At 38.4% G+C, this 27,549-nt stretch overlaps 6 protein-coding genes across 10 annotated transcripts in view; 3 read left to right on the top strand and 3 right to left on the bottom strand.

The window, feature by feature from the left end:
- The window catches only part of LOC117781831 (mitochondrial carrier protein Rim2), a 30,336-nt gene extending 28,448 nt beyond the window's left edge, over positions 1–1,888 (bottom strand). For both annotated transcript variants that reach the window (XM_034618699.1, XM_034618700.1), the window contains exon 1: positions 1,273–1,888. In XM_034618699.1, coding sequence (XP_034474590.1) covers positions 1,273–1,316 — 44 coding nt within the window. In that variant the 5' untranslated portion in view covers positions 1,317–1,888. The remainder of the gene's footprint in view (positions 1–1,272) is intronic.
- Positions 1,889–8,004: 6,116 nt separating this feature from the next.
- LOC117780229 lies at positions 8,005–14,868 on the top strand. 2 transcript variants are annotated; one of them, XM_034616669.1, is made up of 5 exons: positions 8,005–8,217; positions 10,965–11,068; positions 12,168–12,284; positions 12,359–12,834; positions 12,913–13,306. In XM_034616669.1, exons 2-5 carry the CDS (start codon positions 10,967–10,969, stop codon positions 13,304–13,306), a joined length of 1,089 nt encoding a protein of 362 aa, XP_034472560.1. In that variant the 5' UTR covers positions 8,005–8,217; positions 10,965–10,966. The 2 variants fall into 2 exon arrangements, with proteins under 2 accessions (XP_034472560.1, XP_034472562.1); XM_034616671.1 differs by lacking the exon at positions 8,005–8,217 and having other exon boundaries at positions 10,967–11,068; positions 12,913–14,868.
- A 391-nt stretch (positions 14,869–15,259) lies between these two features.
- On the bottom strand, positions 15,260–16,656 carry LOC117780230 (protein farnesyltransferase/geranylgeranyltransferase type-1 subunit alpha). The gene is made up of 3 exons (XM_034616672.1): positions 16,364–16,656; positions 15,941–16,301; positions 15,260–15,883 (listed from the first exon to the last, which is right to left on the bottom strand). The coding sequence occupies exons 1-3, from the start codon at positions 16,500–16,502 to the stop codon at positions 15,382–15,384; spliced, it is 1,002 nt and encodes a 333-aa protein (XP_034472563.1). The 5' UTR covers positions 16,503–16,656; the 3' UTR covers positions 15,260–15,381.
- Positions 16,657–16,784: 128 nt separating this feature from the next.
- LOC117780707 lies at positions 16,785–18,177 on the bottom strand. 2 transcript variants are annotated; one of them, XM_034617337.1, is made up of 3 exons: positions 17,904–18,177; positions 17,514–17,837; positions 17,257–17,416 (listed from the first exon to the last, which is right to left on the bottom strand). In XM_034617337.1, the coding sequence occupies exons 1-3, from the start codon at positions 18,040–18,042 to the stop codon at positions 17,385–17,387; spliced, it is 495 nt and encodes a 164-aa protein (XP_034473228.1). In that variant the 5' UTR covers positions 18,043–18,177; the 3' UTR covers positions 17,257–17,384. The 2 variants fall into 2 exon arrangements, with proteins under 2 accessions (XP_034473227.1, XP_034473228.1); XM_034617336.1 differs by having other exon boundaries at positions 16,785–17,837; positions 17,904–18,167.
- A 178-nt stretch (positions 18,178–18,355) lies between these two features.
- On the top strand, positions 18,356–22,978 carry LOC117781908 (tubulin-specific chaperone D). The gene is made up of 4 exons (XM_034618792.1): positions 18,356–19,471; positions 19,534–20,673; positions 21,423–22,294; positions 22,358–22,978. Exons 1-4 carry the CDS (start codon positions 18,520–18,522, stop codon positions 22,961–22,963), a joined length of 3,570 nt encoding a protein of 1,189 aa, XP_034474683.1. The 5' UTR covers positions 18,356–18,519; the 3' UTR covers positions 22,964–22,978.
- A 186-nt stretch (positions 22,979–23,164) lies between these two features.
- Positions 23,165–27,476, top strand: LOC117781911 (putative apoptosis-inducing factor 1, mitochondrial). Of its 2 annotated transcripts, XM_034618794.1 has the most exons (7): positions 23,165–23,544; positions 23,668–23,705; positions 24,004–24,315; positions 24,382–24,493; positions 25,521–25,770; positions 25,836–26,650; positions 26,721–27,476. In XM_034618794.1, exons 1-7 carry the CDS (start codon positions 23,433–23,435, stop codon positions 27,116–27,118), a joined length of 2,037 nt encoding a protein of 678 aa, XP_034474685.1. In that variant the 5' UTR covers positions 23,165–23,432; the 3' UTR covers positions 27,119–27,476. The 2 variants fall into 2 exon arrangements, with proteins under 2 accessions (XP_034474685.1, XP_034474686.1); XM_034618795.1 differs by lacking the exons at positions 23,165–23,544; positions 23,668–23,705 and adding an exon at positions 23,746–23,903.
- Positions 27,477–27,549: the final 73 nt, after the last annotated feature.

Here is a 27,549-nt window from a genome sequence, read left to right as displayed (position 1 = left end):
AACTGATAAACCGTTCTAATTTGAAAAGCTAAATTAAAGTGATATAGCGTCAACGACAGCAATAAGAAGCGTCAACGCAGCAATAACACAATGATTTAGCTTGTTGAACTCAATCAAATTCCCATGTTATATTATTAATCAGATCGGATGATGCCCTATTAAACAATATTAGTAAGAACTATGCAATTGCTTGTATTAATATGGTTGATCTTGTAGTTTTTTCTTTAAAATTATGCTAAAAAAAATCTGCAAATTTTGCTTCGAATTGTTTGAGAAACGATTCGGCAAAATGGCAAAAATTAAGCTTACTCTTGCAAAATAAGCACATTATAAGGGTTTGTAAAAGGCAACTTAATATCTAAAAAGCAAATATCAGTAAAATACAAATAAAAACAATATAAGGTTCAAGTTCTAGCTACAAATCACAATATCACAATGACAACTGTTAAAAAAAAAAAACAAGTTCAACTCCAGAGCAGTGTTGCCATTTTAGCTTTTATTTAACTATTTTTTAGCTGCAAAAGCTACATACTTTAAAGAAACGCTATTATCTATCAATTTTGCGAATTTATAAAGTGAGTTGAGTACTTTTTCAGTTTGCCAAATAACTTTTGATATACTTAAGAAGTCAATATAATCTGTATCGAAAACATATTACAGGCAAACAAAAAAGTATGTATAATTACTTAAAAGAGCGCTTTTTTATCAATATAACTATTTTACTCATTGAATTGCTAACAACACTGCTCAGGGGGCTTAACTCAAGAGCAATCTCAAAGAGAGAAAGGGAGAGACACGAGAGCTTTACGATATTTTTTCCTCTTCTTTCGCTTCAGTGTTTTGCTTTGTTTTTGTGTGAATGTTTTTCGTCTGGCGGTTTTAATTGACGACTTCGTGTGACGTTTATCGCGAATTATTTTTGCGCAGCGTGGGACGCGGCAGTTACCCCAAAATAAACTCAACACGTGAACGGTGCATGATTCCCACAGATGATTTTTATCTGCATACATAATTGTGTGTGTGTGTGAGTGTTGTTGCTGTTCGCCAGCTTTTCTTTCTATTTCGTTTTGTTTGTTTTGTTTTTTATTTTGGCGCCATTGCCAACTTTCCCAACTGCAGCGAGTCATATGTATGTACATATGTACATGTTTCTAACTAATCGCAATTGCGACGTTGCGTTGCTCAGATCAAGATTCCAACTAAAACCGGTTTCTAGTTTACTGAGGCAGAGAGATAAGGCGCAAAAAATAACAACAAATTGTTAGCACTTACCCGCCGGCTATCAAATGTATCAAAGTATCCCGATTTTGGGACATAATCAGGTTGCTCCTATTTTCTTTTCTTTTGGATGCAATTCAGCTAACACACGGCAAGTTTTAATGATTGGATTATTAACGCGTACTTGATTTTGTTTTTATACGAATTACTGGCGCATCTGTTTGTGGGCCGGCGGGGCAGCGGCTCTATTCCCGGCGGCAACGGCCGCTACACCGCAATGGAATTTTTATTTTCGCTCTTCTTCGTTTTCTTTTTGCATAAGCAAGTTATGTATGTACAAATGATATTGTTGCTGTTGTTGTTATTGTTCTTGCCTTCGAGTGTTCTTATTTTGGCGCTTACAATGGTCACGGGTTATGCAACTGTTTTAACAAATTTCTCAGATTTCTTATCAAACACTAAAGTAAAATAAAACTGTGCACTGCGCTTTCTGGCCGTTAGTTCTGTATTGAAGAAAAATTCACTTGATCGTTTTATTTATGCTTGTTTTAATTAATTTTTACGCTTTACGAAAACTTGATAAATATTTTTGTGCTTCTTTCGGCGAATTCAGAAATCACAGCGAAATCACGTCCGTTCCATTTGGTTTCACAAAGTAGACTGAAGCTTAACAGTTCGCCTAACTGTTATAACAGCGAGCACTACAATTTATTATGATGATAAAATGCAATGTTTCATATTTTATTTTACAGATAGTGAAAGAACAACATTTTGAATACAACGTTTTTCGTAAAACAATATTGAATAAAATATCCAAATTGAGCACAAATTTAAATTTAACAGCTAATATTTGGTGCTAATGTTGTTCTAATATTTAATAACAGTGCTACAACAGGGCCTTAACAGAAACAGCTGTTTTGTGTTACTTATCGATACAAAGCGTGCTTATGATATTATTGGTATTGATCGATAGTTTCTTTTCCACAATCGATATTTTGATCAATGCTTGCGCATGCGCTTGAAATGAGCGGTCACACTAAGCCATAAGTAACCGCCAGATTTCTATTTCAAAATGCAGTAAGTCAATTTTAAAAACAGATGTCCAAACAGTTTACATAATAAATTTTATAAAAATTAAAATTAAGAAATTAGACAAAATTAAGGTCAACAGTTAAATAAAAGTTCGAAGTTCGTCAGCCCTCGGGAAAAAAGTTAAAAATTTTAACTCTATAAATAAAAAAATTAAATCAAAAAATCAAGAAAATTCAAAAAAAAATTATGCAAATATTTAAAAAAAATTATAGAAAAAAAATACGAAAATGGGTACAAAAATGAAAAACACCTAATTTAATTTTTAAAGTTGTAAAAGCATTGATTGGCTCAGATGCAAAGTAGTTTAGTCGCTTGCCTTTTAAATTTTAAATTTTACGCGCCATGCTCAGATAGATCTTCTTTATATAAATAACCAATTGACAAATATTTAATTCATGATATTTGTGTCCATTTTGGCTCGTTAAATAAACATGTCCCCAATTGCAATAGAAAATAACTCTAATTGCCAACTGGCAAGTCAAGGTCAATGGTTTTGGGGCACTGTCACTGGCACGTGTGTGTGGCACAGTGTCCCCAAAGTGTGCAGCTGTTGTCGCTGTCAATTGCTTTTAAATAAATAAAAATTGCATTGTACTCGCACCATAATAACAATGTACAATGAAAAACTGTACCTCTTTTTGTGTGTTTGGCTTGCGGTTTGATTTATGCATATGCAATATATAGACGTATAATATAAATTAAATAAAATAGCCGATACAGACATGCAAGCTAATGCGGTGCTTGACTTGACCCTGACATTAACAGGTCTTGCCTCCGTTTGCCGGCTTTAATGTGATGTCGAAACACGTGCCAGTCATGCACGTTTGACCACACAGTATTCGCAACACTCGTCCTGTCATGAAGTCCAACAGTTTCTGTTGAAACAATAGGTAACGGCGGCGGCAACTGCAACGGCACCCGTTTCTTCCGTTTGCCCGACTAACGTTACGTATGAGTAATCCGACAATGGCAACGGCAGCAATTGCTGCTAAACTAAAGCTAATTAAAGGCCAGCGTCACCAAACTCCATGCCAGGCTTAAGGCACGACCTTGGTCGCCAAGTTGACTCTATCCCCAAAGCCTGTAACATACAGTATGTCATGTAAGTGGTTTGACAAAGTTTACGTATTGTTGTTACTTGTGTATATAAATATTTAAGCCCAAAGGATATCATTATTTCGGAACGTGACAGTTATAATTTGTACTATAAAAAACAATCCTTAGCTGTTGCTCTTACGAAATATGTCTACTGGTAACTATTATTTTTTCATTTATCTGTATATATAAAACATTTTACAAATCTCAAAATATAATAATTTATAAGTTTTATTTACAAAAAAATATTAGCTGTCAGGCTAGAATCGCGGTTAAAACAATTATATCGGCATATTATGCTATATTATAAAGGCTTTCATTTATTGTTTTTTTTTTTTTAATTTTCATACAAAACTTTATTATTTTCGATCACGGATTTCTGCTGATTTACTTGCTCTTAAAATTATACACAACTGTAACAAAATAGAAAAAAAATACAAAAATCAGTGAATTTTATATTTTGTCAAAACTATGATTTGACATACTGTATAGTCGTAATCGTTTGTCAACTGACACTGACGGCCGTTTTGGCCCTCATTCGAAGCAGGCGAAGGATATCCTTATGCCTTGTATGTATCTTTGTCTTTTGGCGAAGCATTTAATAAACACATTCGAGGCATTTTACAGTTGTTAAATTCGAGTTTAGGTTAAATAGGCTTCTCCCAGTTTGAAGGACACGCTTACGCAAATGCCAAACACCTGATAAAAGCCCCAACTTCAAAATTGTGTTGTATTTTTTATGTATAGTTTTTCCGTTTTATGACTGAAGTTTCCTTGGAAATGAGCGCATCGAATAACGATTCGCGTATCTGTTATAACAACGTCACACACACACTTTCTCACACACACATACACACAGACATCGATCAACACCACGCGTGGTGCGAACTGTTGGAACAAAATAATTCTTGGGAGTTGGAGAAACTGTGGCACTTTGGCTGGCGTCATTTTGTTGTTTTGCGTGATGTGGGGATTGCGTGATTCATGATGCATGGGGCAAGGCAACTTATTTGCCAACTCCAATGCAACACCCAGCCTTTTGGCGCGTCTGTATGTCTATTTTAATTACTGTATCTGTAACTGTAACTGGCAACTGTAGCTGTAACTCAATTCGGTTTAAATGTCGCCACTTGAAGCCAATAAAAATGTCCATCTCTGCAAAGACACGGTCACAGTCAGAGACACGGCAGCGCGACCTTGAGCCGGAATCCCCACACCTCATTCCATCTAAAAAAAAAAAATTAAAAAATGGCATTAAAATGATTTTCGGCTGCCTCACAGCTGTGCGGCATAAACAAAACAAATGAGCATAAGCATGATTCGGAGTAAGAGAAAGTGGGAGATAGATACAGAAAGAGAGAGTGAGAGAGAATGTGTGTACTTTTGATTATACTCTGTACTCTATATTCTACTCTACACTGCTCTGCTCTCTCGCCGGCGACACGTGCACCTCGTGATGGCGGTGCTACGTGGCGTATACGTATTGCGCTGACGCCGTGGCCATTTTGCCAAATGTGTTTTGAAAACGCATGCAACTTTGCCGCTGTTATTGCTGTTGTTGCTGCTGCTGTTTTTACTGCTGCTTCTGTGTTTTGGGGTGTACAGTTGCGCTAAGCGACGCAGCGTAGCTAGCGTGAAAGCAAAAAGCGAAACTCCCAGTCCCATTCAAAGTAAAGGAGTCAGACGGGGGTTACAGTTAGCGGTTGTTCATTCGGTTCTTCTGGCTGTTCTGTTGTTGCATGCAGCAACAATGCCGAACACATTGCACACTCGCTCGCTCGCTCTTTCCCACTCTCTCTCTCTCTCTCTCTCGTACTCTGTATTGCGCGCTCTCTTTGCTGAGAGCGACGGAGAGAGGGAGAGAGCAGCTGCGATAGGCACGATGGGCAACATGTGAGCGCGCAAAATTACAAACACAAATGCAGGCGGCATTTACATGTATTGGTAACAAGCACAAACGAAACTCGAAGGCATATCAAAGTTTCAATACACTAACAAAAATTGCAATATTCACATTGAAATACGTTTTAGTTAATTTTATAATCAGCCTATGAATAAGATCTTAAAATAATAATTCATTTATTGATTTCGGACCAAAAATAAATGCATTAACATTCATTAATCGGCTTTTGAAAATAAAGATCACAATTCAATCCCTATTTATATTTAAATATGTGCTTATATGTTTATCTGTTGTGGGATATTCATCAAAACTTCACTCACATTTGTCATACATAAAATTTTATTTAATCTAGAATGATTTGGCGCAAATCTGAAATAACCCGTTAATTAATCTATTTTACTAAATCAAAAGCTGGATTTTTTTTATTAAAAATATAATTCATTTTTTACAAATGATAAGTGTTCTGCTACCTTACAAGGCAAATTAAACAAATTAGTAATTGAACTAAAAAGAGAAAAAAAAAATCATTTATGACATTAACCTAATCATATATAGCTAAATTATGGAGGATGGGGTTTCAGGACTGATACTGGGGTAGATGTGGGAGATCAACTAATTGGTCACAGAGCTTTAATGTCAAGATCCGGTCCAGGAGGTCTTGAGGTATGTATGTATGGTATGTAAATTGTAGATTGTCCGCTACGTGATTTAACACTTAGCGGTGCCAAGGTGTATACCAGTTTATACCATAAAGGACTTTGTATGCTTGGATTGGCATTTGAAAAAATATTAAAAAAAAAATATACATTTTAAAACAGCTAAGCTGCATGCTGCTATAAATTCAACGCCTCTCTTCAACTTTAATAGAATTCTTTCTTGCACACCCTAAAAGTAGGCAATGAAAATTCGTTTCGCAGCGCAACAACATTTAACCTCCTTAAACTCACTTAAGTAGAGTAAAAGAAGAAAGAGAAGATCTTTTGATCAGATTGTTAACCTTAAGGGATGTGAGACGATATATTCGGTGTGTGTTATGCAAGCATCAAGACAAAGTCAAAGCAACTTCGGAGAGAGTATAAAAACAAATCGTCAGCAAATACGAGATGAGGACGAGGACAAGCAGACAGACGAGAACTGAGAATAACGAGAGAACGACAAGAAAAGCAACAACAACAACGACGACGGCGACAAAGGCGTCGGCAAACACGACGATGACGAAGACGACGACGATGTTGCCACGTTGCAGGGCCGATTTGCAAAACTCACACACATGAATATCAAAAGTTGTGGCAACATCTGGTTGTGCTCCTTGAATTCAGAATCAGTTCGTTGTCGTCAGTCAGTGAGATTAGTTCGGTTTTTGCGAATTCCACAAACACTAAGTAAATACAACTTTCAAGGCGCATCGCAGCAGCATAAGCAAAACAGCAACAACAATAATAATAACAAAAACCACAACAACGAATATCAGAATCAACAACAACAACAGGAACCAGAAACGACGCCAGAGACAAATAAAGTTAAAACACGATAAAATTTAGACAAGTTCTATTTCATCACAGTGTGTTGTGTTGTGTTGTGTTGGGTGTGTGTTTACGTGTTTGTCTGTGTGTCCAAGTGGCGCGTCCTTGGATCAAACCTGGCGAAACATCTAACGAATAACTGAAGTCTAAGCTAAACCAACACCAAGCAGGCGTCGCACAAGGATACACAAGGCAATTATCGTCAGACAGCGGCATATGTACAGCTGCACCTAGAGAAGTAACCACAACCACAATCTGAACCACAGTCAGAACCACAGTCAGAACCACAACCAGAACCAGGCCAACAACGCAGAAAATCAATTTTCGTGAAAATACATAAATTGCAACGAAAACAAGTGACAACGTCTGAAAAAGTGCTTACAAAACGATAGACCGACCAACCGACCGACCGACTCGTCTCTTGTGAGTGCGACGCAGCAGCAGCAGCAACAACAACAACAACAATCATAAAAGAAGAAGCCATCTCCGTATACTGGTCGTCCTCAGCCGCCATGCTGGACTAACAGAAGCCTGTTGTTGTATCTGCTGACGATACACAATACAAGAAAATAAAGAAGAGAACCTACAACAAAATCGGGCTTGCCTGGCTGGTTAGGCCTGTCTGTGGAGGAGGTGCAACGGGGGCAAAGGGTTAAAGCAACAGCAACAACAACAATAACTACAGCAGCAGCAGCAGAACTTCAGGCATACTTTCAATCATAAACGTATATTATCTTTGTCTTCGTATCGGATATCGCACCACACATACACACACACATATATATTTATATATATATATACATATATATACACACTTTATAAGCGGCAGCCGACATCCTCCATTCATGAAGGCCTAACCAACGTAGCATGCAACAAACAGAGAGAGAGAGAGCTGAAATTCATTTTAAATTAATTTATAAATAATATCAGAGCCACAACCGCAAGGCACAACAACTAACGAATAACAACTAATTAAAATTCAATTTTCAACGCACTCAAATTGAATACTACAACACTTTTTTAAATATAAATAATAAAAGAGCATCTGTGATTTGCATATAATAATTATAATAAAATAAAACTTATTTTCATACTGCACAGTTTTTTCAAAACTAAAACAACGTTAAAAATTAATAACATATAAATCTAAACTTATTAAGCTAATTAAAAATTAATAACAACAAATAATTATTATTTGCCATTAAAAGGTAGTAAAGAACTATATAATTCAGCTCAAATATTAATTAATATAGCACACGCAAGCAGCAGCAAGCAGACTCTGAGGATTTTGGTATAGGGATTACCAAAACCACAGCAGCAAAAACAACAACAACCGCAACAGCACCAACAACAAATTCATACAAGGTCAACGGATTTAATATTTTTGTAAGTACTTGCTCTGCATTGATAAACACACTATTATATTTATTTATATACCCATTAATATCAAATGCATCATCCACATTTTTTTCAACTTACACTTTCGCATTTCTTCTTAATGCTGAGATTCGAAAGATATTGAAAATTTCACCCTGATTCCCCGGTATTCCTTGTGTGCACTTGTGCATGTCAATTAGTGTTTTCTGTTCGCCCGTGAACATAATTTTATATCGCTAGAATCAGTAAAGAAATATTATTAAGGGTCAGCTCGAAACGTAATTACTCTTTAAAAGTAGTAGTTTCTATAGAAAGCTCCAGTTAGAAAGCTCCATGAATAGTGTGAAGAAAGTTGAATAGTTCAATAATCTTGACAAATATTGTAATTAACCATTTTAAAATTTAACTTTCTTATCAAAAATCTCTGAATTTATAAATTAAAAATATAAAATTAAATATGATTGTAAATTCTAAACAACCAAAACTTCGTTTTATAAAAACTTTCACAAACGGAAATAAATGATTATTTTCGGTTAGTCTAAAAATTAAATATAATATTAAAGAGATACCTGTTCAAGAATATTATATGTCTCAATCTCTATACCCTACAGTTAGGGTATAAAAACTAACGCATCATAAGCACTGCACTGCATTTATTGGGCCAAAAACTAAACTAATCGGCTGGGAAAAGCGACGCGCACATCGGGGTGCCCATAGTCACTATGGGGAACAGGATTGGGTTCGGGATTGGGAATGGTAATGGGAATCGTTACGGGATTGAGATATCTGAGAATCGCAATCGCCATCGCATTCAGTCTGGCGGCAACGACAGCGACGCTCCTGCGTTGTCCCCGGGGTGCCACTGTGAAATGTCAACGGTATTTTTATCGGCTAAGCAAGCAAAATAAATGGGCGGTAATATGAACAGATGTTTGGTCTGCTGTCTGATAGTAATGCACCTCCACTCTCACCTGTCCTGTCCCGTTCCTTTCTACCTGTAGTTCCTGACATCAGATTAGAAATGCTTTATATTGATTTTGTACGAGTATTATACTAAGTACCGCACAAATCCGCCGTCCGTCTCCTTTTACAACGACATGACCGTGTCTAAGCCGTACGTGCAAATATGCAGACACATCTGTTTGACCTGCAGCTGCGTGTACCTACACACACACCCCCACACACACTCATACATTTTCATGAGTGCCTGCACATTTATAAGTATCCGAGAACATGACTAATACTAATACTTAGACTAATTTTAACACGCCAGCCGACACAAATACGAGTAGCAGTAATAAATAGTCATAGTAACCTAGTAAAACAAAGGAAACGAGTAAAGAAGCTATTCACTGTTTTGGCCAATCAATCACATCATCAATCATTCAAGTAGTCAAACAGTCAACCAAGCCAGCATTTAGATACACTGACAGAAATTCAATTTAACTAGAAAACGCATTAAAATAAAATATAATTAAGTTTAATTTACCTAAAAACCTACTTAAATGCCAAAGTTAATATGAATATAGTAAAACCAAAGAAAAAACACTTTAAATTAAAAAAAAAAACAATATATTTATTAAATTTTAATCATACTTATATTAAAGATTCGGAAAAGATAAGAAAATCGGATTCAATTGACTATTTTTATTTAAAATCCGGTGGCTTAATGGATAGATTTTTTCAAGCCCGATGGCCTGGGTTCGTGTCCTACTCTGTGTCTTGTTAAGGAGAAGTGTCGGAAATAAAATAACGTAAAATAAAAAGAATTCAATGCATTAAAATAAAAAGTTAATAAAAAGTAAAATACAATCAAAAAAAATGAATTTAAAAATGAATAAAAAAAGAAACAAAAACAAAAAAAAAATAACAATTTTTTTTATTTTTTATATATTATAATACACACATTAAATATTAAAACAATTTAAATATATATTCATATTTGTTTTTGTTTTAAAGTGCTAAATCATAGAGCAAAATATTTAAATCAATCAGAGGTGCCACAAAAAAAGAAACCAACCGAAAATCAAATTCATAAATTTTTGGGAGATTTTCGGTTGACCTCGATTTCTGTGACACCCCTGAATGTGAAAATATTAAGATTTCATATCATTTTTCTATCAGTGTTGTCAATCATCCAATAAAAATATCTATCAGAATAAACGTTTAACTACTTTGCAATGGATTTTTTCTATCATTAAGGAAGTCGCCTGTTTTTCGATTGGCACCAAAAATCACAACTTATTTAATAAGTTTATTATTTTACATATTAAAAAATGATTTACAAATTGAAAAACTGATGTGAGCTTCATGGTCGTTACATTTTCCAAAACGTAATAATTGATTTCTCTTAGGGCATTTGGATCAATCAAAGCTAACTGATTATGGAGCAAATTCTTTATTACGGGCACAAGTTCCGGTTGGGCAGCAGAAATATGTATACTTTTAGCTAAAATGACAGCATCATCATCAAAATTGTATCTGTCATCAGCATTGGCTCGGCTTTTCATCTCATCTCCCTTCATTCTTTTTTTTTTTTTGGTCTTGGCTAAGGCCAAGTTGAGGGGCCTTGGAAAGGGACACATCGTGGGCGTTATACAAAAATATAAATAAAAAAAACCATTGCACTTACACTTGTGTAGAGCATTTGAGATTATAATCATTATTAAATGACCGACATACTCGTAATTCAAGCATAAATAATGTAATTTTGCATTTAATATGTGTTTTAATGTGTTTTGTATTTCTCTTTGCAGAAATGGAAATCATTCCTGAAGGTAGACACTTTCGTTTGGTGCATGAATCAGAGCTTCCAGAAATTTTGGTAACTTTAGAGCGCTATCTGCCGGAATCATTAAAGGTATGTATTTACCATTACAGTTCCCAGTTCAGTTTAATTCGGGTCACACTTTTATTTATCTACTTGAAAAAAACATAAAAGAATTTTCACACTATAGTATTTTGAACAGAAACGCCCTTATTCGCAGATAATTTTAGCAGTTTTAAAAGGGAGTTACCAGGGCAAGCGGGTAGACCACAAGTCATGCAATCTCAGACCTGAATCTGAAAAGAGACCCATCGCTGATGTCTGACCTGTTTACGCCTGTTTCACTTCACTTCACTTTTTAAGGCCCTCGCCTTGCTATCACGTGTTCAAGTTCGCCCTGTGCTGCTCTTTCCCTTGCATTTTTCTATTGTGGGCGGGGCCCTTAGAGGAGGCGGCATTTCTATAGCTAAACTATTTGACTTACCATCAGTTCCAACAATTGGGACGACATTGGAGTTGCTGTTGGTTAAAGTTTCGATTTTTCGTCGAATACCATTCTTCACGGGGGAGTGCTAAAAACCAAACGAAAACAATTTACTGGCAAAAAAGCTCTTACTAATTTGGAGGTAATACCATTAAGCTGTCGCTATGCGTCAGTCTATTATATTATCGAAATTTCAGACGAATTTGGAGTACTAAAAGCTAGAGAAATTTTCATGTAAAAGGAGTGTTGCGCATTAAGAGTGTTGGACTTGAAGATAACCTGGCACCAATTCTGTTCGCGGTTGCAATTTTTACCAGAGCTCTACATGTTTTATTTAATGGTACATTAGACCACTGCTTTTAAAATCGTACACTTTTTTATTCAATGTTTTTTTAAATTTTAACCTCAAAATTAATAAAAAATAAGTGAGAATTATTAATTGGTTTTAAAATGATGTATTTTGTTTCGTTTCGTTGTTTTAGTTTTTTATGTTGTTATATGTTTTAAATATTTGGTTTTCATAAGTTGAATTAAGATAATATAAATAACAAACAAAATCTGGTACAAAATAATATAAGCTGGCAACTGGGGCTCTTATTCTATACTGATACCTTAAGAAAGTGTTGATGGAAATGATTCCAGATACTTCCTTATAGTTACTGGTGACTAAAAGACAATAAAATATGCTAAATATTGATTTTATTACAGTTTCATCAAACCATTAAAACGTACCTGAATGACCGTATTTGGGACTTCAAGTTTTATGTTGCTAAAGATTGGCCCGAAAAGCCGATAATATTACATTTTCCAGGATGCACGCTTACGGTAATTATTTGATCTTTCATTTAATATTTTGCAGAAAAGTGTATATTAATAATTGAAATTTTGTTTGAACTTAGCCCCACAACAATATATACCAAGCATTTGGCATATTTTGTCCATCCGCACAAATCGAACATGTCGATCTGATGCGCACCGAAGATGTACTTATAGATTGGCAGAAGCCATTGTACCTGAACTTTACGCACATCGCTATTATGAATCGCCTGGATGAGTTCTATTCGAAAATTGGGCTGATGGAGCGACTTAGTGGTGATATCTATGTGTGTAATAATCTTAATACGGAACTGGAGCTTGAGCCCTTGCCCGAGGATGCTGAAATGCGTCTGCTGACACTTGATAATGTCCAGGGCATCCACGATCTATATCCGGCCAATGAAATCGAGTGCGTCAAATTATTTGATATACTTGTACGCGTGCTGCCCGGTTTGGGTATCTTCCGTAAGGATACCAACGAACTGGCAGCATGGATGGTCCATTCATACTACGGCGCAATGTTTTCGATGCAAACACGTCCAGATTATCGACGCATGGGGTGAGTTCACAATTAAAAGAATATAAGTTTTTATTCTATTAGATCTGAATGCAAACATATATCTTGTTATTTACTTAGTTACGGCATTCGTCTGGCCAAGGCGTTGACTCAACTTGTGATTGAGCGTGGTTATACACCATTCGTTGTGATACGTCCACACAATGATGCATCCAGGAATCTGTATACGAAACTGGGCTATGTCAAGGCGTACGAAACATGTCGCGTCCGGATGACACCCGATTGCTATGAGGATAGCACAGTGGGCACCATAAGTAACACATCCTATGCCAAGTTTCCACCACTACCTCAGGGGGAGTGTGTTGTTGCTCTGCGCAAGCATGTGCCCGGCGAGAGTCAAACTGTGGACGATGAGGGCATCGAGGATATGTTGGCTGAAAAATGTGATATCAGCAACGATGAGGCTAGAGAGCGTAAGACCACAACTGATGAGGGCATCGGGGAGGATAAGTAAAAGGCGGCTCCAAGAGCCCCCATTACAGAGAGCTACAGATTGATTGATTGAACGCTATATACATATACACATATATATATGTATATATATATATATATAAACTATATATACTTATAGATATGCATATGGAATACGTATATGTATGTAAAGTCTTAAGCACCTAGATCTAGGCAACATTAGGGGACAGGACAGGATTGACAGGATTCTCATGTCGTTTCGAGTCGATTGTACTTATTTAAACATAGAGCAAGGCACAAGTGGCGTTAATTTTTTAACAATTATATGAACAAAAAAAGAAGATTATGAAATATCTACATAGTATTTACATTTATCTATGTACGAGTATATTTATAGATGGTATATGAAGCTTCCTCACACAAAGCGCAGCGTGTTTTCAGTACGATAATTGCTAAACAAGACGAACGTTAGTAACAAATGATTTATTTTATATATATTAAAAATTCAAACTGAATGATAACAAATAAAAAAACATAACAAAAAGACATAGGCGACATACGTAATGGAACACGCTGTTTTTGAAGATCCGATTTTAGAAATGAACAAACAAAAAAATTTTTAATTTTTTGCTAAAAATGCTTTTACAAAATAAAATCCAAAAATTATAATGAAAACAAAAACAACAAGACGACGATGGCTCAGTGCGAAAAAAGGAGCATAAAAATTTATTATAAACTATAGAAATATATATAAATATATCTATATATCAAATTGTTAACAAAGAAAAAAAAACTAAAACAACAACTCACTCAACTACAAAGATAAGTACTTCTCTCTGGCTCCACGCAAACTCAGAACAGGTAAATCAATTATTAAAATGATAAACGGTTTTGGTACCAAATATTTTACGAAACTCGTATACTTGGCGTATATATGGGCCATGCGAACTCTCTCTCTTTCTATGGTTATTATACTTAGCTTTTCACATTTTCGAAACTAATTTTATTTTCAATAAACATTTCAATTAGCATGGCCCAAGCGATACAACGCTTTGATTTTGAAAGTACATTTGGATTTATAGGCTTTTTCAAATTTATATATACCCAAAAAAAAAAAAAAAACCAAACTAAACAAAAATAAATGTATATTTTATTATTACGAAATTTTATTAAACTATATGCAAAAGAGTACTAAATGATTTTTTGCTCCTACATAAAATATTTTTTAGCCTAAAATGAAGAAAAGAAAACAAACAAAAAAAAAGAAAGAAAATAAACACGCCAAAGATGTCTTCTGCTTTATTTTAAGTACGTACTTTCTATGCAAAGGTAATAAAAATTAAATTAATAAAACTGGCTAAGACACGACTGCAGCACGAACAGATTTAAATCGTTGAATGCCGTTAATTAATTTTTTGCCTTTGCCTATTGAAAACATTTAATTATGAAAACACAAAATATACGCAAGAAAATCAAATTAAAAATGAATAATGAAAAACAACAAAAAAAAAAACACGTTATATATTACAACTGCTATATTGTATGTACTCGAACTAAACAAAATGAAGCAAATTTAAATAAATACCAATATTGAGACAGCAGAAACTCTATTCTAGTTTTAATTCCACTGCAGCGAGAGATAACAATTGCGCACAGATAAACAACAACAAAATCTGCTCACAATTATCTTATAATTGTTAATGAATTTTACGTGTACAAACACACACAACCTCGCTAGTTAAACAATCATTGGGCAATGGAAGACAACTGACTCTGGATATACGCTTTCTAAGTGTATATTAGTTTTATTACACTATTCGTAGCACTACTAAGGGAATGAATTAATAAACTAAGCGGATGATAATTCTTAATTTATGTTAAGGTAACTAAAAACAATAACTAAAGGCAACAAGAGAAATATGGGAATAACATGAAGATAATGCTGAAATAATCAAGTCAAAGGTATCTATTATTCGGCATCCCAAACTAACCAGGCTTTCTCGTTTTGACATTGTATGGTCTAATCTGGTATGTATTTTGTTTACAAAGAAGGTCAGCGGTACGTACATAGTTACAATTTAAACAAAGTGACCAAAGATGCCACCTGATGGCTTCTGCTTATGGCTCCTTCGCTTCCGTAGACTTGCTTAGTTGAGTCTTCAAATGTTCAGCCACATATTTCCAGTATTTGCGCCTTATGACATCGTGTTTGGTGGACATATCATCGCAGAGTGTATAGACCTTTTGTGCCAATTGGTTGTTATCACTGGCACCGGGAGCCTTAAGCGCCTGCTCCTGGTACAAGTCTATTAGGAATGCCAACAGATAAGGCGAACGATTGCCGGCATTGTAGAGCCCCTCGCTGAACTGCACCACTTCCGGATGGCTGTTTAGCTGTCCACTCTCGGTTTGTCGCAGCACGCCGACCAAGTAATTCCAGGCACTTTCGTTGTTTTTAATAATACGTATGCGATTCATTGTATAGGTGAGCTCCCGTTCAATAGCTTCCGGGGTGAATCCCAAATGCTTAACCACAAAGAAGCGCTGATTCCAGGCTGAATTGTTGCGTTGATCCTCGCAAATCAAACGATTCACAAACTCCAACTCTTCATCGTAAAGGCTACAAGTTAAATAATAGATAACTATCAAAATGTAATTCACTTTAGGCCAGACTCACTTGAATGTACGTATGGCCCATTGGCGATGCTGCCAGGCATGATAGTTTTTGGCATTGCCATCGTTGTTAAGCGCATTTTCTGTCAGCTCCAGCTCCCATTGGGGGCAGTTCATCATTTCGACAATAACACGTCTGTGATGCCACACTTGATAGTTTTTCGCATTCTGTCCGATCACTTCGTCCAGATAGTTCAGTTCATCCTGCAAATTAGCATCCAGTTCCCGCAATATATCACGCCTATATTGCCACACCGTATAATTGGCCGGATTAAGACGTAGTGCTTCCGTGGTCAGATCCAATGCACGTTGCGACTTTTCCCCTTTGGCGATAATGGCGCGCATATAATCGAACACTTCTCGAACTGCAATTATTGAAATTTTCGAACGAACTCTCGTCATAAAACGTGCTCATTTATTTACTTACACTTGGGGCTATAAGTTATGGACACGACGGGATTGGGGCCATCATCCTGCGGCAACGGCGTCACATCGGCCCAGTCATCGCGCTCACTGTACGGCAACCAATCGGTGCCCAGATTTTCATCATCAGAACTGTCTCCCATCGTATTCTAAATATCGATATATAGAGCGCACTATCAACTGCACAATTGGGCGGAACAAAGCAAAATGAACACAAATACTAAATAGTTTTCAACCCAATAGTTTCTGCTCTTCTTCTCATGCACTTCAACTTTGAAAACTCAACAGCTGACTCATCTGCCATTCACAACGCAGCTCGACACTTTGCCATTCACCGCGAATGACAATATTTTTTCGCTTAAATTTAAATTCTGCCAAAACAAATTTTATCAAAGAATAGTACTTTCAAAAAAAAAAAAAATTAATTCTTTTTCATGGCATACTTTTATATTTTAAACATATATAAAGTACATAAAGACTAAAAACAATCTTAACTCTTAGAACTATTCGAATGTCATTCAATGCAATAGCAACAAAAGTTTAATTTTATATTTCAAACAATTAATATGAGAGCGATTCTTTGTAAATGCGGGTTTTTATAATAGGTTTTTATAAATGTAAATAATTTTGGATTCAGCCAATTATGTGTAATGTCTACTTATATACATGTAAATTCATGATCTATCCTTAAATTAATGGCTCATTTTCTATTTTAACATCACACTCTATGATGGAACTGTGCAAAAGATTATACTTAGTTGGCTCCAGCTCAGGATGATAGCCTTGGTTCGACTCTCGTTCCTGTTGGTTAAGGTCCATCAACATTCGACTGACCTCCGTGCGGAATTTCATATTGTTCATACTCGACAGGGTTTTCATATGTGGCAGCAAGCTAACTAGAAAACTGTGGTCTGGATCATCTTTTGAGGAATCTGATGACGCTGTCGCATGCCCATTCATATAGGGAGCTTCTCTGGATGAGATCCTACGATGTCGCGTACGTTTCGCAGGCGGTGGTATCGGTGCTATCGGAGCAATGGGAAGTGGCGATAGTAATCTAGGGGATATTGTAACGTCTGATCGATTTAGAGGCATTAACAAATCAGATGAAGACGCGTCGCAGTTCTCTTTGGTGTGGGTGATTAATGACATACCCGTGCCAGAGTCGTGACACTGGGTCTCTGTCGGATCTCGCTTGAAAATGTCGCCCATAATCTCAAAGTCAAAGGAATCGTCATTGTCCACATCTATTACAAATTCATCAAGCCTGCTTTGCTCATTGTCCGCACAGTTGATGTCCATGCTGAAGGGTTCCGGTTTAAAGGGCACCAGTTTATCCGGATCAAATATGATTCGCAGGAACTCCAATGCACGAAAGTACGGCCAGTTTGAGTTATCGATACGTCGCTTCTGTATTTTGCGAACCTCGGCGCGATAACTGTCCCGTAATCCCTTGAAGCGCTTCTTGCAAAGACTTACTACAATCGAACAAATAACCATTAGTAATTACTATAATATTAAAGAAATAAACTCTGATAACACACCGTCTATCTGCATTAAATCTGCAACCTCTTGCCATTGCAGCGTGCACGCATCCTTGCGGATAGCCAAGTGCATGGTCGAATCCCATAAAGCACGACGCTTCTGCACCTCGACGATCAGGCGAAAGTTATCCAATTTCATTTTAAAATTTGGATTTTATTAATCGTACACAGAATTCCTGCGCAAGCAACAAATAAAAACAATGTTTTTTGGCGTGTAAACAAAAATGCGATTGGTTCAGGGCTACTGCACCACTTAAGTAGAGCACACGAAATTGCGATGTTGCGATTATGATTTTTAAAACGAACGCCAACTATAGTTCTATTAGTCAAAATAAAAAGTCCGCAAGTGTCAAAAATTATGAATTACTGAGAAGTCAATTAAAAAGAAGAAAATTTATTTCGTACTCGAAACGCCGCAACTTTTTTTAAAACGATTAGCACGCGCTGTCCAACCCTGGCTGCAGTAGCAGTCAATCAACAGCTGTTGTCGAAAATTGTGAATCATATGTTCGAGGAACAGTGAAATTGAAACGTAGAAACTAAAAAAAACTGAAACGGTTCAAGTTTTTCTTGCGCCGGCTGTTTGGATAATCGTTTATTTAATTAATAAGCTATAATGATGCAGCAAAGTGAGGATGTGAAAGATGAGGACTTGCCAGCGAACACCTTGGAGCTGTTTTCCGAATTGGACCAGGTGCTCGAAATGATTGACACACTGAAGCCTATTGAAGCCAGCTCCTTTGAGCGTGAGTTCGAGCAATATACGGAGGTGTTGTCCCGCTACCAAGAGCAGCCCCACTTGTTGGATCCCCATCTGGAGCTGCTACTGTCACGTCTGCTCACCAAAATCCGCCAGCCAGAGCTGCCCGCTGGCGAACGAGACGCCGCCTTTAAGTATCTGTATATCATCAGCAAGGTGCGCACCTACAAGGTGCTCGTCAAGTTTATGCCGCACGAGCTAAGTGATCTGGAGTTTGTGCTGCAGCTGCTGGGCCAGCAAGACCCAAAGGAGTTCAATAACTGGGAGACACGCTACGTGCTGCTCCTCTGGATGTCCATAGTTGTACTTAATCCTTTTCATATGTCCCGCTTGGATGCCTATGAGACAGCACCCAACGTGCCCGTGCCCGTAAACAACTGTGTGATCAACCACGTCAACACCCAGTCGGCTCCGTCCAAAATGGACCGCATCTTTGAGCTGTGCAAGCTGTACGCATCCACAAATGACACTTGTAGCAGCATGGCTGCCTATCTATCAGCCAAGTATTTTGTGCGCACCGACATCAAGGATTTGTATTTGGAGCGGTTTCTGGATTGGATCATTGAGCAGCATCAGGCGGATACACTGCAGGTCAAGTTCGGCCAACTAGCTGCCATTGCGGCCATTCTCAAGCACGGCAAGCGTGAGGATCTACTCCCATATGCAGACAAGCTGCTTCAGTGGATCGTTGCCTGCCAGTATAAGGATGGCAATGATTTTCTCAAATACAAGTACTTTGTTAAGATTGTGCAACGTCTAGGACTCGTGCATCTGAAGCCTCGCATTGCCAGTTGGCGCTACAAACGAGGTAAGCAGTCTACAGTTCCAATAGAGTTCATAACATCTGCTAATTCATATATTTCTCGACAGGCACACGCTCACTGGTCACAAATTTGGGTCATCAAGCGAGCGCTGGTGAAAATGCCACATCAGCAGATTCTCATGATGACGACGGAGCTGGAGATGAGATTTTTGTACCCGATTCGATTGAGGAAGTGATTGAGGAGCTACTGCAAGCGCTGCGCAGCGGCGGCAATGATGTACGCTGGAGTGCGGCCAAAGGATTGGGCCGTGTGACCAATCGATTGCCCAAGGAGCTGGCTGATGAAGTAATTGGCTCGGTCGTTGACATACTCAATCCTCTGGAGCCTCACGAGGCCTGGCACGGTGGTTGTCTGGCCCTCGCCGAGCTGGCTAAGCGAGGTCTCCTATTACCCTATCGACTGCGGGAACTGGTGCCTCTTTTGATGCAGGCGCTCTTCTATGATGAGATGAAGGGCTACATGTCCGTGGGCCAGCACATACGTGACGCCGCCTGCTACATGTGCTGGGCCTTTGCCCGCGCCTACAATCCCGACGATCTCAAGCCGTTTGTGCAGCAGATCTCCTCTGGACTGCTTACTGTCGCCGTATTCGATCGCGAAATCAACTGCAGACGTGCTGCGTCCGCTGCATTCCAAGAGAGCGTTGGTCGTCTTGGTAATTTCCCCTTTGGTATTGAAATATCTACCACCACAGACTTTTACTCAGTCGGAATACGTCAAAACACCTATCTGAATATCAGTGACTTTATTGCCCAGTATGAAGAATATCGTCAGACCTTGATCGATCATCTGGTGCAACGCAAAGTTGGCCACTGGGACTCGGCCATTCGGGAACTGACCGCCAAGGCGCTGCACAAGTTCACCTACCGTGCTCCGGAATACATGGCTGCTGTGGTAATGCCACAGCTCTTGGCCAAAACCGAAACGATTGATGTGAATGCCCGCCATGGCTGTGTATTGGCCATGGGTGAGATTACTCTGGCACTGCGCCAGCTGGAATTGTCCCCAGGATCCAAAACAGCTTATCTATCCAATCAACGTATTGCTGAGCTAAATGATCTGATTTATACATTCCTGCAGCGTAGTTTCTATCGCGGCATGAGCGGTGAATTAATGAAATCCTGCACCGCCAATTTCATACGCAACTGCAGCCTGGCCAAGCTTTCAGTAACTCCCCAGTGTTTGGGTAAGTATTTGAATCGACATTACAATATCGACCGCTTCTTGGCTAAATATATCGTATGTTGAAAAGACAAAATTGTTTCAGAGACATCTTTTTTAGCATTCTAATATTGAACTAGTTTAATTACTAAAACACGGAAAATAGTATCATTTTAAAATAATAAACCACTTTTTGCATTTAATAATAATTGCAATAGTAAACAGTATTTATTACGTTAAGTATTTAACATAATATTTCGGGGAAGTTCTATTTCTGAAAAACAAGTAAATATGTTAAGCTTTCATAGTATAGTATAAATACTTAAATTGACATGGATGTAGAGGCGCTAATTTATAAAATCGCAAATGAATTGATAGTTGAATTGAAAATAACTTTCTTTAAGTAACATTAATTTTATACCCTGATTTAATAAAGTAAATAGGGTTTTTTGGGGTGCCAAAGAAATCAAAATCAACCGAAAGTCTTCCAAAATTTATGGAGATTTGGGAGATTTTTTGGTTGGTTTCGCTTTCTGTGGCACCCCTGATAATTTCCACATTCAATAATCTTTACTCATGCAACAAAAAATGAACCGCCAAAACTTAAATTAATTTGTTAATTTAATATTTTAGAAAGTGATGCGTTTTAAGCTTTAGAAAAATATTACATCAAAGAGTAGCTAATTGTATAAATCATATCATATCATATTTAATAAAAGAATAAAGACTTAAATATATAGTAAATTGACAAACTGATAACATCTTCCACTGCAGACAGCTGGCAGCAAGTCATCGACATGTGCCTGGTCACTAAAAACATCAGCATCCGGGATAGCGCTGTGGAGGCTTTTGCTGAGCTCTGCACGGCCTACTATTGCCTGGAGACGCGACACACGGAAAACGAGATGATCATAAGTGCCTATCTTAAGGGAGCTGACAACGATTTGGAGGAGAACATCCGCATGGGATACTTGTCAGCTTTGGGAGTGCTGCCAGCATTCATGCTACGTCCGCACTTGAGCGCTGTGTTGGATAATCTGGTGAAGCATGCGTTGACACCACACTCGGCTCACGATGATCATGAAAACGTGCAGACCTACAGATGGAGCGAGGCACGCACACAGAGTGTACGTGCTCTAAGCAAGGTGGTGCAAACCGTTGGCTACAATGCCACTATAGATTCGTTTGCCGATCGTCGACACTTTAATAAAGTCATGGAATGCCTGCTCCAGGCCCTGGATGAGTATACGCTGGACAATCGTGGAGATATTGGCGCTTGGGTGCGCGAGGCATCCATGACAGCGCTCTTTGAGATAATTACTCAGTGTCCCAAGGATATGCTAATGCCACAGCATGTGCAACAGACTGTGGTCGGTTTTATGCAGCAGGCGGTAGAGAAAATTGATCGTACCCGCGGTCTGGCGGGACGTCTGTGCTGCAAGATGATTCATGTCCAACCAGCCTTACCGCACATAAGGGCACATTCCCAACTCGTCGAGATATTCCCTAGCGATGACAAGTCGGTTCTTTGGCTATTTGCAGACCATACATTCCCATTATTTTGCAAGCTGCTCGCTCTACCTGACTATTCCAAACGCGTTCTTCTGGGCCTAAGTGCCAGCATTGGACAGCTAACCGAATCTCTGGTGCGTTCAATTTATTACGTATTTTCCAGATACTAATTAATATTCATTTCTTCCCCTGCACAGATCAAATATGCTTCAACTGCATTATTCCAATTTTTACGCTCAAATTCCGAAATGGTTCCACGTCTGTGCGCTGAGATTGTGCAGAACTTTGAGTCGAATTTGCTTAATGAGCGCGTCACGTACCCTATGCTTAGTTTCCTGGAAATAATCATAGGATCGGGCACAATCGAAGCGGTTTTGCATGACGAGACCAATCCATTTGCCGAGGATATTTATCGTCTGCTTAATCTGGAGGTCAAGGGATACAAGAAGCTGTATAAAACAGCAACCAGCATCAGCACATTCTGTCAACTTGTCCAGGTGCCGCGTCTCAGCAAGCGGGTGCTTTCCAAATTGTCAGTATTCCTTGGACTACAGCATGTCCATGTGCGCAAGACAGCGGCCACTAAATTGTATGAGGCATTAGCCCTTCACGGAGATGTTACAGAAATTCCCGAAGATAATATGGATGATATCCTTTCGTTGCTGTCCGAGACAGACTGGACTATGCCATTGGTTGAAGTGCGTCCTCTTCGCAATCAACTATGTAATTTGATGGGTATTAAACCGCCGGTAAGCGGCACAGCTGCTGCCGCAAATAACCAGGCTGCTGTAGCAGATAAATAAGATAATACATACATATACGAAAATGTTTTATAATGTAACTACAATTATGCACAAATATTGAATTTATTTATTGACATGCTTAATAAAAATTTTAATAACAACAAATGGACTTGAATTTGAATTTAAATGTTCATGCGAAACGCAACAGATCAACGCAACCCTGGAAGTTGATAGTGTTTGAAAATAGGCTCAGTGTTGATAAACGTTAAGAACGCTAGTCGGTGCATTTTATTGAATGTGTGTGATGTAAATTAAAAGTCTTTCTTTCTATTTCGCATTTAAAATACGTGTGTGCTCATGCTCGAATCATATTCACTCTGAGATATTGTTCACATACTGAGAAAACACAGCGTTTTAACCCAATCAACAATAAATACACACACGTTTATACTATTGTTACACAAGAAAGCCAATAGATTTAAAACATTGTTGTTGTTGCCTGCCATATTATTCAAATCGATTCGGTATTATGAGCATTTGGAGTGTACGATGTTTCTGTCTCAGGTTTTGTCGGCAGGCGCATATATTGGCCAACAGACGAATCATACCTCCACCGCAACGACTTCCACTGGCCGTCAATGGTAAGTACGAAACGTATTGATATACATGTACATAGTACGTACCCACTTTGTGAGGTTATGTGCGTACCAAAGTACCCGGCATGAGAGTTAATTTGTGAATTAATTGCAATTTATGAATTACAGGCATCATTCGGCCGGCACACAACAGTTTATATCAAATGGTAAAGAAACGCACGCTCGAGGCGCGCACTAAATTACAAGCCAATAAATATCCGAATCATAATGCCTGCATGAGAGTACCCAAAACAATGGAATTTGTGCCCGATGTGGATGATGAGTGTGCTCAGACCACCGTTATGCCCGATAGTCAAGTGCATGGCCAAAGCTTCATTAGCCATCAAGATCCACATTTTCGAGTGGTATTTTGCATGCTCATATCATTTATCCCATTCATTTCATATCGTAGTCTTTAATTTATTTAAAATATTATTTACATGATGTTTTTGTGGTTCTCCTCAGGGATATGCCGACACAAGATCACACTCCACTGCCCAGGATGTGCTCAAATCATCACAGTGTGACAAACAGCCCGAGAAAATGAACGATCCTTGCAAACAGCCAACAGATCCTTGCGAGGAATTTGATCGCTTGCGTCGCGAGTCAGCAGACGAAATGTTTGGGGCTGGTGCCGGAAGCGGAGCCGGAGGTGGACGTGGAGCCGGTGGTGCTGGTGACGGAGACGATGGAAAAAAGTCAGCTGAGGAAAGAGACAAGCAACTCAAGCTGCGATGCATTGTTGGAGCACTGGGTGCCCTGCTGGCTGGTGGCTTTGTATGTTTTATTAACTCATATATGTCCTCTATTTCCATCTCATTCTTCCATCTCAACTCTTTTCAGATTGCCTGGCTGCTGTCGCGTGACAGCAAAAAGGCCACCGGCGATGGCACTGGGGGCCAAGAAAATCCAGAGGAAGCTCTGAAACGGGCAAAGATTTCTGGACTAATAACGAGTATGTATTACATTCCTGGATTTAAAATTGTTAAACGCTTTGAAAGGACAAAGTCGATACAACGATGTCGGTCTGTTTCTATGACTAGTAACTGTTTTAAAGCTAATCGAAACCTTGAGCCTTAATTGAACCCGTAAACTTGAACCCGTATTAACCGATTGAAACCTTAACCGAAAAAAACACTTTTTTATTATACCGTTACCCAAATAACAGATTAGTATAAATTTAAGTATCGATCTAATTAGATAGATCTTTTTTTTATTAAACAATTTTTGTTTATAATTTAACGTTTTCTTCCACATATTCACAACTAATTTGGTGTTTTTTTTGGTGAATCAAAATCATAACAATATATCAAAACCGATATATGCAAAAAAAAAAAATCATTAACCGTTACGAAACACACATACAAAAATTTTGCGTAACCGATAACCGAAAAGCAACATAACCGAAACTCTAACTGAAACCTATAATCGATTTGGTATTATGAATGGAAATAATACCACTTTATCATACAGCAACGATGAATTGAAAATCAACTCTTACTATGTTCTTTAAATATCTTAAGCAATCTCACAAAAAATGCATTTGGTATTGTGTTCCACCTGCTGACCAAATTTTGTTCAAATCGAAGCAATGTATTATATATCTTCAATACGATCAAGGAGTCAATAATTAAGGTTTTGTATGAAAATGTTAGTTTGTTTCTCAATATTTCTAAACCTAACTTGTAGATAATAAATCTAATATTACTACTATCAATATATCATATAGCTGATATTATCGATCAATCGAAAATTAAATTTTAGCATGCAGATTTTTGTATTTTCTTGAGAAATCTAAACCAAAATCGCAGATTGCAAATCTCCTATTGTCTTACACTTTCGGAACAAATTAATGCAATAGGAATAATCAGTCGAATATTAAATCTCCGGCGTGGATAACCTTTCATTTTTGTTTTTAAAAATTATTTAGTGCTTATTTTTGAATCGATCGGCTGTTTTAATCTCTGATCTTTTTCTTGCAGCTCCCCGCAGTTCCGAGCAGCTGCCAAAATCAGTGCCGTACTTGATTATTGGCGGTGGCACCGCTGCCTTCTCTGCGTTCCGTGCCATCAAATCGAATGATGCTCGCGCCAAAGTGTTGATGATCAGCAACGAATATCGCAAGCCCTACATGCGACCTCCTCTCTCCAAAGAACTGTGGTATACTCCCAATCCCAACGAGGATCCCATTAAAGACTATCGCTTCAAGCAATGGACAGGATCTGAGCGCAGGTTTGAGAAACTGAAACTAGACGAGCTCTTTTCCTTTTAATACATTTGAATTTCTTTCTTGACAGCTTGTACTTTGAGCCCGAGGAGTTCTTTGTGGATCCCGAGAAACTGGAGAGCAGTGCCAACGGAGGCATAGCTGTCGCTCAAGGATTCGCCGTGAAAAAGGTGGATGCACAGAATCGCATTGTCACATTAAACGATGGCTATCAGATTGCATATGATGTGTGTCTAATTGCCACGGGATGTTCACCCAAGGATCTTCCCGTCTTCCGCGATGGTCCACCCAGTGTGCGAGAAAAGGTGATGGTTTATCGCACACCCGATGACTTTGATCAACTGCGTCGTTATGCGCAAGAGAAGCGCTCAATTACCATTGTGGGTAATGGCTTTGTTGGCAGTGAACTTGCCTGTTCGTTGGCCCACTACTCCAAGGAGAATAACGGCGGTAGAGTGTACCAGGTGTTCCAGGAGAAGGGCAATATGTCCAAGATTCTGCCCAACTATTTAAGTAATTGGACCACCCGCAAAATGGAAGCGCAGGGTGTCTGTGTTATACCCGATGCCAGCATCAAGTCCGCTACACGTGATGAGTCCCAACTGAAGCTGGAGCTTAACAATGGTATGACGCTACTCTCCGACATTGTCGTCGTCTGTGTCGGCTGCACACCAAACACTGCCATGGCTGGTCCCTCCAAGCTGGAAGTGGATCGCAGCTTGGGAGGATTCGTGGTAAATGCGGAGCTAGAGGCGCGTCGCAACTTGTATGTGGCCGGTGATGCATCGTGCTTCTTTGATCCACTGCTTGGACGTAGGCGTGTCGAGCATCACGATCATTCTGTGGTATCCGGACGGCTGGCAGGTGAAAACATGACGGGAGCAAGTAAGTATCTTAATTGGGAAAAATTTTGCCATTTGGATTCCATTGATTGCATTTGTTCATTTGCCAACAGAGAAACCATATCAACATCAAAGCATGTTCTGGTCAGATTTGGGTCCAGAAATTGGCTATGAAGGCATTGGCTTGGTGGACTCTTCACTGCCCACAGTGGGTGTATTTGCACTATCCAGCGATAGTGAAAAGCGTGCCGAAAATCATAGCGAAATGCTTGCTGAATCCAAGACCGATGTGGTTAAAGAGATTGGCGATAGTCCAGGTGTCACATGTGATCCAAACGAAGAGGCTAACTATGGCAAAGGTGTCATATTTTATCTGAAGAACGACAAAATTGTGGGCATACTATTGTGGAATCTATTCAATCGCATTGGCCTGGCCCGAACGATAATCAATCAGAACAAAAACTACGAGGATCTCAATGAGGTCGCTAAATTGTTTGAGATTCACACGTAGTAGTGTGCCTGAGAATTGAAGTGGGACTTAAGAACCTACAGCCGAATGTACAATCCAAGTGCATTTGGTGGGGACACTGACGCCATCATCCAGCCGCCCAACGTTCCAAGCCTACAGATTATGTATATAATAGTATATATATTATATACATGCATGTATGTAACTAAGTAGCACAGACAAAGAGGCACAGTGCAACAGAAATTTAGTGTTAATTTTATTATTTTGGAATAAATAGTTGTTTTTTAGTCAAAGACAATTAACCGAGTGATGGACACACCTGTTGAGTTTGCGGCCTTGAACAAAATCACTTAACTTAATGATTATAAGCAATATTTGATTAAATCACATGTCAACATTATTCTCAAATCATAATTCATTGACTTTTATCCCAAGCTAACTAGGAATAATTAATTTTGTAGAATTCCATTGAT

The sequence above is a fragment of the Drosophila innubila genome, assembly GCF_004354385.1.
Source record: "Drosophila innubila isolate TH190305 chromosome 2L unlocalized genomic scaffold, UK_Dinn_1.0 4_B_2L, whole genome shotgun sequence".
Classification (NCBI taxonomy): domain Eukaryota; kingdom Metazoa; phylum Arthropoda; class Insecta; order Diptera; family Drosophilidae; genus Drosophila; species Drosophila innubila.
The sequence above is the reverse complement of the archived record's forward strand: the minus strand, read 5'-3'. Positions and strand labels throughout refer to the sequence as shown.